The sequence below is a fragment of the Pteropus vampyrus genome, unplaced genomic scaffold (assembly GCF_000151845.1).
Source record: "Pteropus vampyrus isolate Shadow unplaced genomic scaffold, Pvam_2.0 Scaffold144, whole genome shotgun sequence".
Lineage (NCBI taxonomy): Eukaryota > Metazoa > Chordata > Mammalia > Chiroptera > Pteropodidae > Pteropus > Pteropus vampyrus.
Window position 1 is genome coordinate 3,874,593 of NW_011888925.1, and position 12,337 is coordinate 3,886,929.

The 12,337-nt window shown below is 62.5% G+C and overlaps 2 protein-coding genes across 10 annotated transcripts in view; one reads left to right on the forward strand and one right to left on the reverse strand.

The window, feature by feature from the left end:
• The window catches only part of PC (pyruvate carboxylase), a 97,976-nt gene that overhangs the window by 8,690 nt on the left and 76,949 nt on the right, over positions 1-12,337 (reverse strand). For all 9 annotated transcript variants that reach the window (XM_023535733.1, XM_023535727.1, XM_023535730.1 and 6 more), the window contains 4 exons: positions 11,700-11,851; positions 10,089-10,207; positions 7,820-7,982; positions 6,022-6,204 (listed from right to left, as the gene is read on the reverse strand). In XM_023535733.1, coding sequence (XP_023391501.1) covers positions 6,022-6,204; positions 7,820-7,982; positions 10,089-10,207; positions 11,700-11,851 — 617 coding nt within the window. The remainder of the gene's footprint in view (positions 1-6,021; positions 6,205-7,819; positions 7,983-10,088; positions 10,208-11,699; positions 11,852-12,337) is intronic.
• Positions 7-3,172, forward strand: LRFN4 (leucine rich repeat and fibronectin type III domain containing 4). Its single transcript, XM_011368944.2, has 2 exons — positions 7-1,781; positions 2,335-3,172. Exons 1-2 carry the CDS (start codon positions 169-171, stop codon positions 2,894-2,896), a joined length of 2,175 nt encoding a protein of 724 aa, XP_011367246.1. The 5' UTR covers positions 7-168; the 3' UTR covers positions 2,897-3,172.

Here is a 12,337-nt window from a genome sequence, read left to right on the forward strand (position 1 = left end):
GCCACCCCGCGGTGCACAGCGTCAGGGCTGGCCCAGGACAGGCGAGGGGCCAAGTGAAGAGTTTGGGGGGATGCCTTCCCTGGTGAGGAAGGGAATGGCATGGAGGTGAGGAGGTTCTGCTGATTACGGGGACGCTAGGGAAAGGAAGTTCCGGGACCCTCCCTGCTCATGCCCACCTCGGCTTTCTGCCTCAGGCCTCACCTTGTCCCCAGAGCCTGGACGCCCCCTAACCGCTTGGTAGATGTGACCTTTAATCTGGGGGGCTGGTCCTGCATGCCCCAGCCCTCTCAGAGCCCTGGGGAGCCCCTTGGGCCTCTGCTCGACCCCCCAGGCCAGGCTCCGGAAGCTGGCCTCTGGGACTGGGCCCCCGGCACAGTGGGCACCTGCACCAGCCCCACCTGTGCTTTGGCCCTTCCCTGCAGGGCACTCACCATGGCCCCGCCGCTCCTGCTGCTGCTGCTGGCCAGTGGAGCGGCCGCCTGCCCACTGCCCTGTGTCTGCCAGAACCTGTCCGAGTCGCTCAGCACCCTCTGTGCCCACCGGGGCCTGCTGTTTGTGCCGCCCAACGTGGACCGGCGCACTGTGGAGCTGCGGCTGGCCGACAACTTCATCCAGGCTCTGGGGCCGCCGGACTTCCGCAACATGACGGGGCTGGTGGACCTGACGTTGTCCCGCAACGCCATCACCCGCATCGGGGCCCGTGCCTTCGGGGACCTGGAGAGCCTGCGCTCCCTGCACCTGGATGGCAACAGGCTGGTGGAGCTGGGCACCGGCAGCCTGCGGGGCCCCGTCAACCTGCAGCACCTCATCCTGAGCGGCAACCAGCTGGGCCGCATCGCACCAGGGGCCTTCGACGACTTCCTGGACAGCCTGGAGGACCTGGATCTGTCCTACAACAACCTGCGGCAAGTGCCCTGGGCGGGCATCGGTGCCATGCCTGCCCTGCACACCCTCAACCTGGACCACAACCTCATCGACGCGCTGCCCCCGGGCGCCTTCGCCCAGCTCAGCCAGCTCTCACGCCTTGACCTCACCTCCAACCGCCTGGCCACCCTGGCACCCGACCCGCTCTTCTCCAGGGGGCGCGACGCCGAGGCCTCACCCGCCCCGCTGGCGCTGAGCTTCAGTGGGAACCCCCTGCACTGCAACTGCGAGCTGCTGTGGCTGCGGCGCCTGGGCCGGCCGGACGACCTGGAGACGTGCGCCTCGCCGCCAGGCCTGGCTGGCCGCTACTTCTGGGCTGTGCCCGAGGGCGAGTTCTCCTGCGAGCCGCCCCTCATCGCCCGCCACACGCAGCGCCTCTGGGTGCTGGAGGGCCAGCGGGCCGCGCTGCGGTGCCGGGCACTGGGCGACCCTACGCCCACCATGCACTGGGTTGGCCCTGATGACCGGCTGGTGGGCAATTCCTCCCGAGCCCGGGCTTTCCCCAATGGGACCCTGGAGATTGGGGTGACAGGTGCCGGGGATGCGGGGGTCTACACCTGCATTGCTACCAACCCTGCTGGTGAGGCCACAGCCCGTGTAGAGCTGCGGGTCCTGGCCTTGCCCCACGGTGCGAACGGCAGTGCTGAGGGGGGCCGCCCGGGGCCATCGGACATTGCTGCCTCAGCCCGCACTGCTGCCGAGGGCGAGGGGACGCTAGAGTCTGAGCCAGCCGTGCAGGTGACGGAGGTGACGGCCACCTCAGGGCTGGTGAGCTGGGGGCCTGGGCGGCCAGCGGACCCCGTGTGGATGTTCCAAATCCAGTACAACAGCAGCGAGGACGAGACCCTCATCTACCGGTGAGGATGCACTGAGCAGCCCCTCGGCTCCACCCCTCCAGGGCTGGGCCACGGCTCCCGCTCCTTCCTGCTCCTTCTCTCTCCTTGGGCTTCCAGGCACCCCCTCCTCAGCTTCTGAGCTGCAGGGGGTGGGGGGATCAGGCACCTGGGAGGACGTGGGCGCTGCCCCACCTGGTCTCCCATGTGGCTGAGCTGACTGAGGCCTCCTGGCATGGGGTGGCCGGCCACACGTGCATGTTACTTCTGCCCCCGCTGATGTGATTCTCCACCCCACCTCGGCTTGCCCCGGGCCTGTGTCAGGGCACACACCTGTCTGTCCCTCTGCACTGTCTCCAAGGCCACACATGCATGCTTGTCTTGGTTTCCCTACCTTCTCGAATGAACACACACGGCCAGTGTGGTCCTAGGGGAAGAGGGTGTTCAGAGCTGGGACCTGGGAGTGTGCGGTGAGGGTGGTGGGGGTGGGCTGTGAAGGGGGCTTCGAGGCCGTGGGGGGTGGGCCTGGGGGCTGGACCCCGACACCTGGGCCCTGACCACCAGACCTTGTCTGCAGGATCGTCCCAGCCTCCAGCCACCACTTCCTGCTGAAGCACCTGGTCCCTGGTGCCGACTATGACCTCTGCCTGCTGGCTCTGTCACCTGCCGCTGGGCCTTCCGACCTCACGGCCACCAAGCTGCTGGGCTGTGCCCACTTCTCCACACTGCCAGCCACGCCCCTGTGCCACGCCCTGCAGGCCCACGTGCTGGGCGGGACTCTGACTGTGGCTGTGGGGGGTGTGCTGGTGGCTGCCTTACTGGTCTTCACTGTGGCCTTGCTGGTTCGGGGCCGAGGGGCCGGGAATGGCCGTCTCCCCCTCAAGCTTAGCCACGTCCAATCCCAGACCAATGGAGGCCCCAGCCCCACGCCCAAGTCCCACCCGCCGCGGAGCCCCCCGCCTCGCCCCCAGCGCAGCTGCTCCCTGGACCTGGGAGACACCGGCGGGTGCTACGGTTATGCCAGGCGCCTCGGAGGGGCCTGGGCCCGGCGGAGCCACTCTGTGCATGGGGGGCTACTCGGGGCGGGGTGCCGGGGGCTGGGCGGCAGTGCGGAGAGGCTGGAAGAGAGTGTGGTGTGACGGGAAGGGAGTCGGCCCAGGGCAGAGGGCACAGGGTGGGCGGCTACCTGGCCTGGGTGGGTCAGCGCTGCCTGGGAGGCCCTCCCGAATTACCCTCGGTACCTCAGGCCCCTTTGTGCTTGGCAGGACAGGGGGCCCTTTCCCTGGTTCTGGCCTACAGATGAGCATAAGGGGACAGGTCCCTCTGACAGGTGCTTAAAGCCATTGAGGCAGGGGCTGCAGCCACCAAGTGGGATTCTTGTTTTTCTTTATAATAAAATTGTTGGGGACACCTCAGTGCTAGTCTCTGGTCACTAAGAGGGGGTCTGGTAGAGGCGCACCGGACAGGGTCAGGGCTGGGGCTGCCAGTCCCGCGGAGGTGGCCCAAGCAGCCTGGGGTGCCCTTGGCCTCATCCATCTGGTGCCTTCTAACCTGGGTGAGCCCAGGCGTGGCCCCCAGAGAACTGTGGTGCCTGAGCCTTCGGTGCTGTGCCTGCATATGTAAATGCACAGAACACCCCTTCCAGCAGGCTGGGGACAGCATGTGACATCTTCGTGGCAGCATGTATGTCATGGTGCACATAGTGGCCACAGGAGCAGGTGGGAGATGGCACAGCCCTTCGGGGCAGAGGGATTTGGGCTGGTGATATTATTAATGCAACTCAGTGAAAGAGGCCCCTGTGGCCCCTGTTGATGATGACCTTAATTCATCACCCCCCAGGGCATCTTCTGGATTTGTAAAATGCTATCCCAGAGGGACTGGGATGGGCTTAGAATCACTGCCCCGGAGCCTCTGGAAGGTTCCTGTTGGTGCTGTAGGCCCTGAGAGATCTCACCTCCCAGGTGCTCCACTGACACCCAGTGGCTTAGCCCTGGGTTTGTCTTGAAAGACTGAGTCAAACCCCCTTCACTGGACGCAGGAGGGGCAAACACCAGGGGACGCCCACGCCCGCTCGGCCACTGTCCTGCTCTAGCCCCGCCCTGAGGAGCCACACTCCAGGTGGCCACCTAGGCCTGCTTACTCTGACCCGGGCACGGCCCTGCCAGCCACCCAGTCATCTCCCCTGGGCATCGGCTGGGAGGAATCAGCGTTCTGGACACACGTACTCAAGGGCACAGGCGGCCCACCCTGCACCAGGCGCAACCAAGTGCTTCAAGGATATGCGGGCGCCTGGGTCCCGCCGTGGGGCAGACACTGGCACCCCAGGGCCTGTGACGGTGCCTGGGCCGCGGCAGCCACAGCACACGTGCCGAGGGGTATGCGGCCATTTCTGTGTTAGGCCCACTTGGTTCTGATGGGTGGCCCGGTGAGAGCGGGCACGAGGTGTGAGTGCACGCGTGCGCAGGCCAAGCTCACACACTTGCGGGTCTGCCCAGTGTTGACACACTGTGGTTCTGCCGTCCAGCCCCAGAACACATACCTGATGTGGCCCGAGAGAGCTCCTGCTTTAAGCAAACGAAACAAGGTTCTCAGCAGAAAGAGTGGGGGTGCGCGAGCCCTCCAGGGCATGAAGAGAGGGCAAGGGTGTGCGAGGCTGGAGGGGATAAAAAGCCACAGGGCTGCCAGGGCACGGGCTGGCAGAGGCTCCAGGCGTGGCAAGAGCTGGTGGGCTGGTCTGGGGGCCCCTGGAACCGGAAGTCGGTGTCCCGCACCAGTCCCCTGCCCGTGGCCCCGGTCCCCTTCTGCACCTCCAGGGCCCTCAGGCACCAGGCGCGTGCACGCCCTCCAGGCTGTAGAACAGGTGGAAGGGCCTACGGCTGGGGACAGCAACGGGTGGGTGGGCGAGGGGTGGGGTGGCTGGGTCCCCCAGTGGGCTCACGGTACACACTGGCCATCAGCCCCAGACCCAGCCTCAACCGCCGTGCCGGGAAAACCAAGCCCTTTAGTGAGAACGCGGGTGAGCACATGAGGTCCTGACATGTTCCACCACGTGCGCAGGGAACAGGCCCCTGACCAGCCACCAACAGAGGAGCAGAGAGGCCCCCAGCACCTGGGGAACCCTGTTCCCTGAGGTGGGCTGACGGCCTGAGGGGAGACATGGGCGGCGCCGGCCCCACAGACTCCCTCCCTCCCACATGCTTTTCTCAAAAGGCTTCTGTACCCACAGGGACACCTGGCAGGACACGCCACCGAGCCTTGTCAGCGAGTGGGAGGGATGGCACAGGGCACTGAGAGGACAGTGCTGCCCACATGCCCGAACCCCAAACCCCGCCGGCCGAGCCTGCGCCATGGACGGGGCTGGAGGTGGCTGAGAGAAGGCGATGCGGAGGGGCCGTGAGCCAGCACCCCACGCTCCTCATGAGCGGCAGGCAAGGGAGGGCGTCCTCTGCTATGGGTGACCATCCTCTAGGACCTCCCAGAAGAGGATGGGGAGCGGGTCTGCCTGGCGGCCACTCCTCACATGAGGCTGGGCGGCACGATCCGCTTAGGATAGAGGCCTGTCCTACTGCTCTTCTTGTCCCGTAGAGTGTCTGATGGCAGCGTCTGCCCAGAGGATGCCCAAAGATATGCGGGCAGCGCAGGCCTCAAGGACAAAACAGTACGCGACTGTGGTTTCATCCCTAGCTACAGACTTGGGTAATGGAACCTGACCAAATGGCCAATGGGCATTCAGGTCCTTGCCCGGCCACCAGGCTGTGAACTCCTGAGGGCGGGCCCCCGGCCTCCCACTGGCCTGCGCGCACGCCTCCGGGCTGCAGCCTGCCTCTGTGGCTGTCCCTGAAGCACCCAGCGTCATGCATGTGCTAGGCCAAGTGGAAGGGGCAGTGAGGGGGAGGATCTGACTTTATGCACAGTGACCTCTTCCACAGGGCCTTGTGCCAAGGGACCTGCATTTCCCGGCACTGAGAATGGCTTGGAGAGCTTGCTCAAAACGCAGGCTCTGGGGCCAAAATCGGTGGAATCGGAATTTCCAGGAGGGAGGCCTGAGAAAGTGGATTTAACGCACGTTCCAGGAGATCTCACCCAGGTGGGGCAGGGGAAGCGTGGGGTCCCCAGAGTAAGACCCGACTCTGGCCAAGGGCTGGTACCCAGGCCGACCCTGGGGACGGTAAGGGGCCTGGTGGCGGCAGTGACCAAGTACCACCAGGAGAAGTCACGAGCAGGGAAGCGCCGGGCCGGGGCCGGGATGTGAACGGTCTCTCACCTTCACGCCGCGGACTCGGAACTCGGCCAGGGCTCTGCTCATCTTGGTGGCAGCCGTGGGGTGGTCCTTGCTGTGGGCGATGACCTTGACCAGCAGGGAGTCGTAGTGGGGGGAGATGACGGCTCCCTGGAAGGCGGAAGCGTTGTCCAGGCGGATGCCCATGCCCTCCCCACTGCGGAACACCTGCGGGGAGAGGCGGGCGGGCTCAGCACCTGGGTCGGAAGCCCGTCAAAATTTGGCCCCCAGCCCAGACTGGACAGGTGGGGGACCCAGCACGAGGGTACCCACAGGTCAACCCCCACCCTGGCCCGTGACGTTCTTCATTTCTGCCAGTGCCCAGAGAGGGAGGGAGGAGGAGAGAACAGCGGGTCAGAGAGGCAGACTTGGGGCGACGGAGGGTCGGGGTGTCCGGGTTAAGGGCGCACACACGTGATGGGGCAGGTAAGGCAAACGAGAGTGGGGGGCCAGCCTGGGGCTTGAGCCACCCAGTGCACCATGTCTCCACTTCTAAGGCACACAGGCCCGTGTTCGATGAAAAGGAACTTAATAAAATATTTAAGGGTGAACACTCAGCTGTGAGCAGAAACTGTCGGCTAAAAATATTCTGTGGTAAACCAGGCTCGGAGGAGCGGGCCTTGCATAGGGCATGGGGAGGCAGGGTCGTGTCGCAAGGCTGTCCCTTCCTGGCTGAGGGCAGAGAAGTCAGGGGCCCACCGGCGAGACAGCACTCTGGCCTTGGAGCTGGCCACCACCTATAGACTGATTGTTCCAGAAACAGAATCCTGCTGGCAGATCTCTGCCTTGAGCCTATCGGCTCTACGCGACTTCCAGATGCCAGATACCTCCCCTTCCCGCCCGTCACTCGTTTTTCAGGAGCCTCGTATCTGTCCCAACATTGCCCTTGCCCTCCTCCCTGGACTTGGAGCAGAACCCGAGCTCATGTCCAGCCTCCTGGGAAGCTCAGGCCGGATGGGGACACCGCAAAGCGGCAGAGCCAGTGGCAGCACCGCTGACACACAAGGTCCGAGGGATTCTTGGCCAGCATGACGCGGGGCTGCAGAACGGGCACTGGCCAGGCCAGGGGGCTCCTGGCTTCAGCATGGGAAGGGGCCAGGGACGAGAGGGGAGACAGATGGCTTTCTGTGTGAGGAGAGAGAGGGCGCAAGCAGTGTCCCCAGAGGAGGCACAGGTGCTGGGACGCGGGGAAGCCTGCACCGGCCCACCGCGGTCTCGGCCAGGAGCCTGCCTCTCAGGCTCCCCGCTGCTCTCCCCCAATTCTGGGACTCCCGTATCCATCCTGACGGTCCCCTTGCTTGGCTTGGCCCCTCCACTGGGACATCAGCGCCCCAGTCCTTTGCTGCACCCCATGGGTGCTGCCTTGCCAGCCACCCTCCCTAAGACTGAAGGCAGCCCCCAAACTCCCCCTCCCGTGTTCTGCAGAGGCCAACAGAGCTGCTCTGCCTCTCGGCTCCCATGAGAACAGTCAAGGGCCTGGGCCTCGTTCCTGGGGACCCTGCGTTTGGCTCCACCAGCCACTCCTCCTCGGATTCACCAGCCCCCTGGCTTGCTAGCCTTTGCCTGAGGCAGCCCCTCCCCAGGGACTGCTCCTCCCTCCCCCTTGGACTGTGCTTGGCTCCCATGTTCTCTAAGCCACAGTCAGAGCAGCCAAGCCAGGGTTCACGCACACTGCTGGGCCCACGGCTCCTTCGTGCCCCTGGGAGAGGCGGGCTAGCTGGGGACTCTTCGCACAGCCAAGGCCCGCAGCGTGCTCCGTGCACACACTGGGTCGTGAGCCTACCTCGATGCGGCCGGTGTCTGGCTGGAAGCTGCGTGCGGGGTCCTCGGTGGTGACCCGGCACTGGATGGCACAGCCGTTGATGCGGATGTTCTCTTGCCGCAGGCCCAGGTCAGGCAGGCTCCGGCCCTCGGCCACGTGGATCTGGGCGTGGACCAGGTCCACACTGCAGGTGCAGGAAGAAGATGGGACCAGGAGAGAGCGTGAGGCAAGGGATGGAGGAAAGAGGTGGTCCGCGCCCCGCCCTGCAGCCCCGGGGCCGGGAACTCTCCATCTGAATGAGGAGACCACGGCGGCTGGAGAGGGGCAGCTGGGGAGGGGCTCCTACCTGTTCTTGCAGCCCCCCAACTCTCCCTCCCCTGTTCTGCCCTTCTTTCTCCCTGGGGTCTCTCCGTCCTCCTGCCCCCAATCCCAACCCCTCCTCAACCCCTCCCTGGATTTGGAGCCTCAGACACCCCGTTCTTAGAGCAGTTTGTGCTGTTCTTTGTGGCGGAGGCGGGGGGTGCGAGGGAATGGGGTTGTGAAGGCCGGGCTCCCTGAAAGGAGGACCCTCACTGTGGGAGGGACCACGTCGGCGTCTGCTGTGGTCAGGACGTCGTCCTCCCAGGACCCTGATGCAGCTGGACTTGTGCCCAAGGCTCGCCCACCCCAGAGAAGACCTGAGAGCACAGGGCTCGCACAGGGAGCTCGGCCTCACTGACTGCCACGCTACTAAGGACAGCAACAGATCTAAGTGCAGCAGCTGCTGCGGAAAACCCTCCGTGTTTCAAATCTCCTGTCACTGAGGCTCGTGGTAAGGGCAGCCTGGGAACTACCCTGGCAGGGATTTCTTCCGAACCCACTTCAGAGCAGACGCGATGGACACCACGTATGGCCACATCTACGCGCACGGACTGTGGCTGTGCTCTTTCCAAGCTCTATCTCCACGATGATGCTCTGAGAACCACTGTCATTCTCATCAGAGGAGAAGCCAGAAGGCCAGAGAGGCCTGCAGTTCACTCGAGCTCCAGGCAGCGAGTGACCTGGAAGGAATCTGCATCTCAGCCTGTGTCTGTCTGACGCAAACCCCCACTCCCAAGCAAGCAAAAGCTTCTACCCTCAGCAGAGCAGGCTCACGGCTCACGGCTCACGGCTCACGGCAGGCTCAAGGTCAACCACTGTACAGCAGCATAATAGAGAAAGGCACGTGGGGCCAGAGGTGAGGCTGGACCATCTCCCTCAACTCAGCCTTGACCTCAAGAGAACAAGGAGTCTGGGGGCCTCTGTGCACCTGCTGGGCAAAGGCAGGTGTTCCCACAGCACCCTCACTCTCACCTGGGCTTCGGGGTGGGGGAAGGAACTGTCAGGAAGGCTCCGTGTGAGACAGGCTGGCCCCCAGCTGGGGCTTAACACTTAAATGGCTCAAAATATGTATCTTGAAACAATGAAAGGCCATTTTACTTGTTTATAAAATGGGCGGGTTTTCAAAAATGTCTATGCTCAATGCTTGTGGGAGAACAAATTAGTACAAGCAATCTTGAAAGCTAATTAGGCGAGATGTTGCTTAACCTTTGCTCAGGTAATCCCACTCGAGGTATTGATCCTCAGCCCTCTTGAGAGAGGCAGGTAAAGATTTAGGCACAAAAGTGTTAACCGACACACCCTTAACGCCCACCAAAGCCGGCCTGAGGACCGTGTGAATGAGATGTGACACGCACAGGCGGCAGAAGAGTGTGCAGCCACCAAAACAATTTAGAAAGTACAGTGACCTGAAGGAAATGCCTTCAACAAATATTAAATTTAAAAAGAATAAAAATTATGTACAAAACATTGCAATCGTGTCACACTATTTACATAGAAAATAAAGACAAAAAGAAACCGAAAGATCTCGAGGGGGCTGAGGCAAAACAGCAGAGGGCTGGAGAGAGGCTTGGGTTCCAGCCCCAGCTGTGTGACCTTGGGCAACTCTCTTAACGTCTCTGAGCCTTGGTTTCCTCATCTAAAAAGCGGTGACCGGCACCTTCCTCCCGTGTGGCTGTGACCTACAGCGCAGGGCAGGGCCGGGAGCCTCCTCAGCACCCAGTTCTGAGGGAGGGGCCCTGGGTCGTTTTTTATTTGCTCCTTTGGACTAATACTTACAATATCTATGTAATGCTTTCATAATAATTTTTATAAAAAGTAACTGGATCCCTAACTGCTTTCTACCACATGGAGAGTGAGCCGACCTCCCCAGGAGCCACTGAGAGGGTTTCACACAAAGCCGGGAGGGCGCCCCTTCCCAGCCCATGCTCACTCGGTGATCTCCTCGGTGACGGTGTGCTCCACCTGCAGACGGGAGTTGACCTCGATGAAGTAGTGCTTGCCATGCTTATCCACCAGGAACTCCACGGTGCCGGCGTTCTCGTAGCCCACCTGCGGGCGGCCCCATAAGCAGGACGTAGTGATGATGGGAGCCAGACAGGGACGGCCTTACCTGCCGGTCGGTTCCATAAAAGAACAGACGGCAGGAAGCCCACCGGGCCCGCCCACCGGGGGCAAAGCGCCCAGAACGCACAGAACGCACGTCTCCCCAGGACCGCATCGGGAGCCTCATATGGCTGCGCCGAGCGCGTCTGGGCAAGCTGTCGGAACCTCCGCGCTCTCGAGGCCTCCTCGTGTCTGGCGCAGGTCCCACCCACACGGACCCAGGCCCCTTCTGGACGCTTATTCTCAGAGAGTCTTCAGAAAGTCACCTCTACTCTCCTGCATCATCGCCTCTGGCCACTAACAAAAGACATGCCATTTGAGAGGAGCCAACGGATGATGATTCTAACTCGAAATTCAGCCCTAATTCCAGTTTCGCTCTAGTCCAACCAAAACCATAAGCTAGACTTCAGTCCGCTCTCTCACATCTGTTCTGGAATGAGACAATAAACGATAAGCTAATAAATAAGGCCAAACTCAAGGTAAGACCATCCCTCATATGAAATAACCAAAATCTCAACTCTAAATTAGATCCTAACCAACGCCTCATATTAACTGTCGCTGAAGCCTCCGTGCAGAGCCCCAACCCTGGCTTTCAGGTTGAGGAAGGTGACAGAGCCATCTGCTGTCATCTCTTCTGGGCCCCACTGCCTGAGAAGTCTGGGGGAGCACAGCCCTGAAAGGAGAGCAGGACCAAGGGCTGACCCGGGGGCTGGGGACAGATCTGAAAAGACGTCTCACTAGGGGTGCTGGGAGGGGCGGGCAGAGGTGAGGGCAGGATGCCTGGACTCTCACAGGGGGTGAGGTCAGGAAGGCCCAGAAGAACAGCGAGCAGGCCCCCTGCAGGAGGCCTGGCCACAGACGGTGCTCTCCTGAGCCCGGTCAGGGGCAGGTCACTGAAGGGGAGCCGGCCGCCGTCTCCCGCCTCCATGCGCACTGGCAGAAGGCAGACGTTAGGAGGGCAGGGTTGTGATAAATGAGATGTAGGAGACAAGTAAGAATGAGTGAGGAGGAAATGCCTCAAAATGCTTCTTAATCTTGACAGAATCCACCGCATCTCATTCCTTTGGTTCCGATTAGTTGGTGCCGTGCAGAAGCTCGGCCCGTGCAGAAGGTGCTCAGGGACTGGCCAGCGGCCTCTTTCCCGTCCTCTTCCCTGCCTTTCTGGACTCCAGGCTCAGCCGCTGGGCCTGGCGCCTCTGCTGTCTCATGGCAAGGATCCCAAGGACACCTCGTCAGCCCTCTGTCCTCCAACATGTCCCTTCTCCTCCCCTGCCAGAGCCAGCCCCCTGGGCCTCCCTACGGCCCAGCTGACACCCACATCTGGGCCCCAGTGTCCACCGGCCGTGAGGCCACACCGGCAGGAGCTTGGAGCAAGCCTGCAGAACAGGCTCCTCGTCTCCGCATGGGAGACTCCGTCCCCGAGAGCCCTGCCCTTCACCTGCTTAGCGAGTTTGACAGAGTCGCTGGTCAGCCGGGTCCGAAGGTGGGGGTCCAGGTGGAAAGCGGGGGCAATCTCAACCACCTTCTGGTGCCGCCGCTGGATGGAACAATCTCGCTCATACAGGTGCAGAATGTTCCCGTACTGGTCCCCTGGGGCGGGAGGTAAACTGGGTTTAGTTTCTCCTGGAATCTAAACACCTCCTAAACGCCTGACAACCACCACACAGCCGTGTGGCCAGCCGTGCCTGCTCCCAGCAGTGGGGGAGTCACGGGGAGAAACGGCCCACCCGAGGAGGCCGTGGGGCCCTGACCAGCCCAGCTCCCACAGCCCGCCTTCCTGGGGAGGATGTTCTTGAGGGACAGCTCCTGGAACTGTCCCAAAGGCCAGCCACTGCGAGAAAGGTCGGGACCTGCTGGGTCCTGCCTCGTGCTGTGGCCAGGGAGGACCCCACTCACCCAGAATCTGCACCTCGATGTGACGCGGCTTCTCAATGAACTTCTCCACAAACAGCGCCCCATTCCCGAAGGCGGCCAGGGCCTCCGAGTAGGCCCGGGTGTAGTTCTCCTCCAGCTCCTGGGGGCAGGTAAAGGCCAAGCAGACAATGGACCCCTCGGCGTGACTCCCAACCGCTCCCA

What these genes read in the sequence shown, in the direction of transcription:
- LRFN4 (XM_011368944.2), top strand. Translation starts at nt 169, where the DNA reads ATGCCCACCTCGGCTTTCTGCCTCAGGCCTCACCTTGTCCCCAGAGCC. An exon ending in GACGAGACCCTCATCTACCG is followed by an intron (nt 1,782 to 2,334) that starts GTGAGGATGCAC and finishes CCTTGTCTGCAG; the next exon opens with GATCGTCCCAGCCTCCAGCC.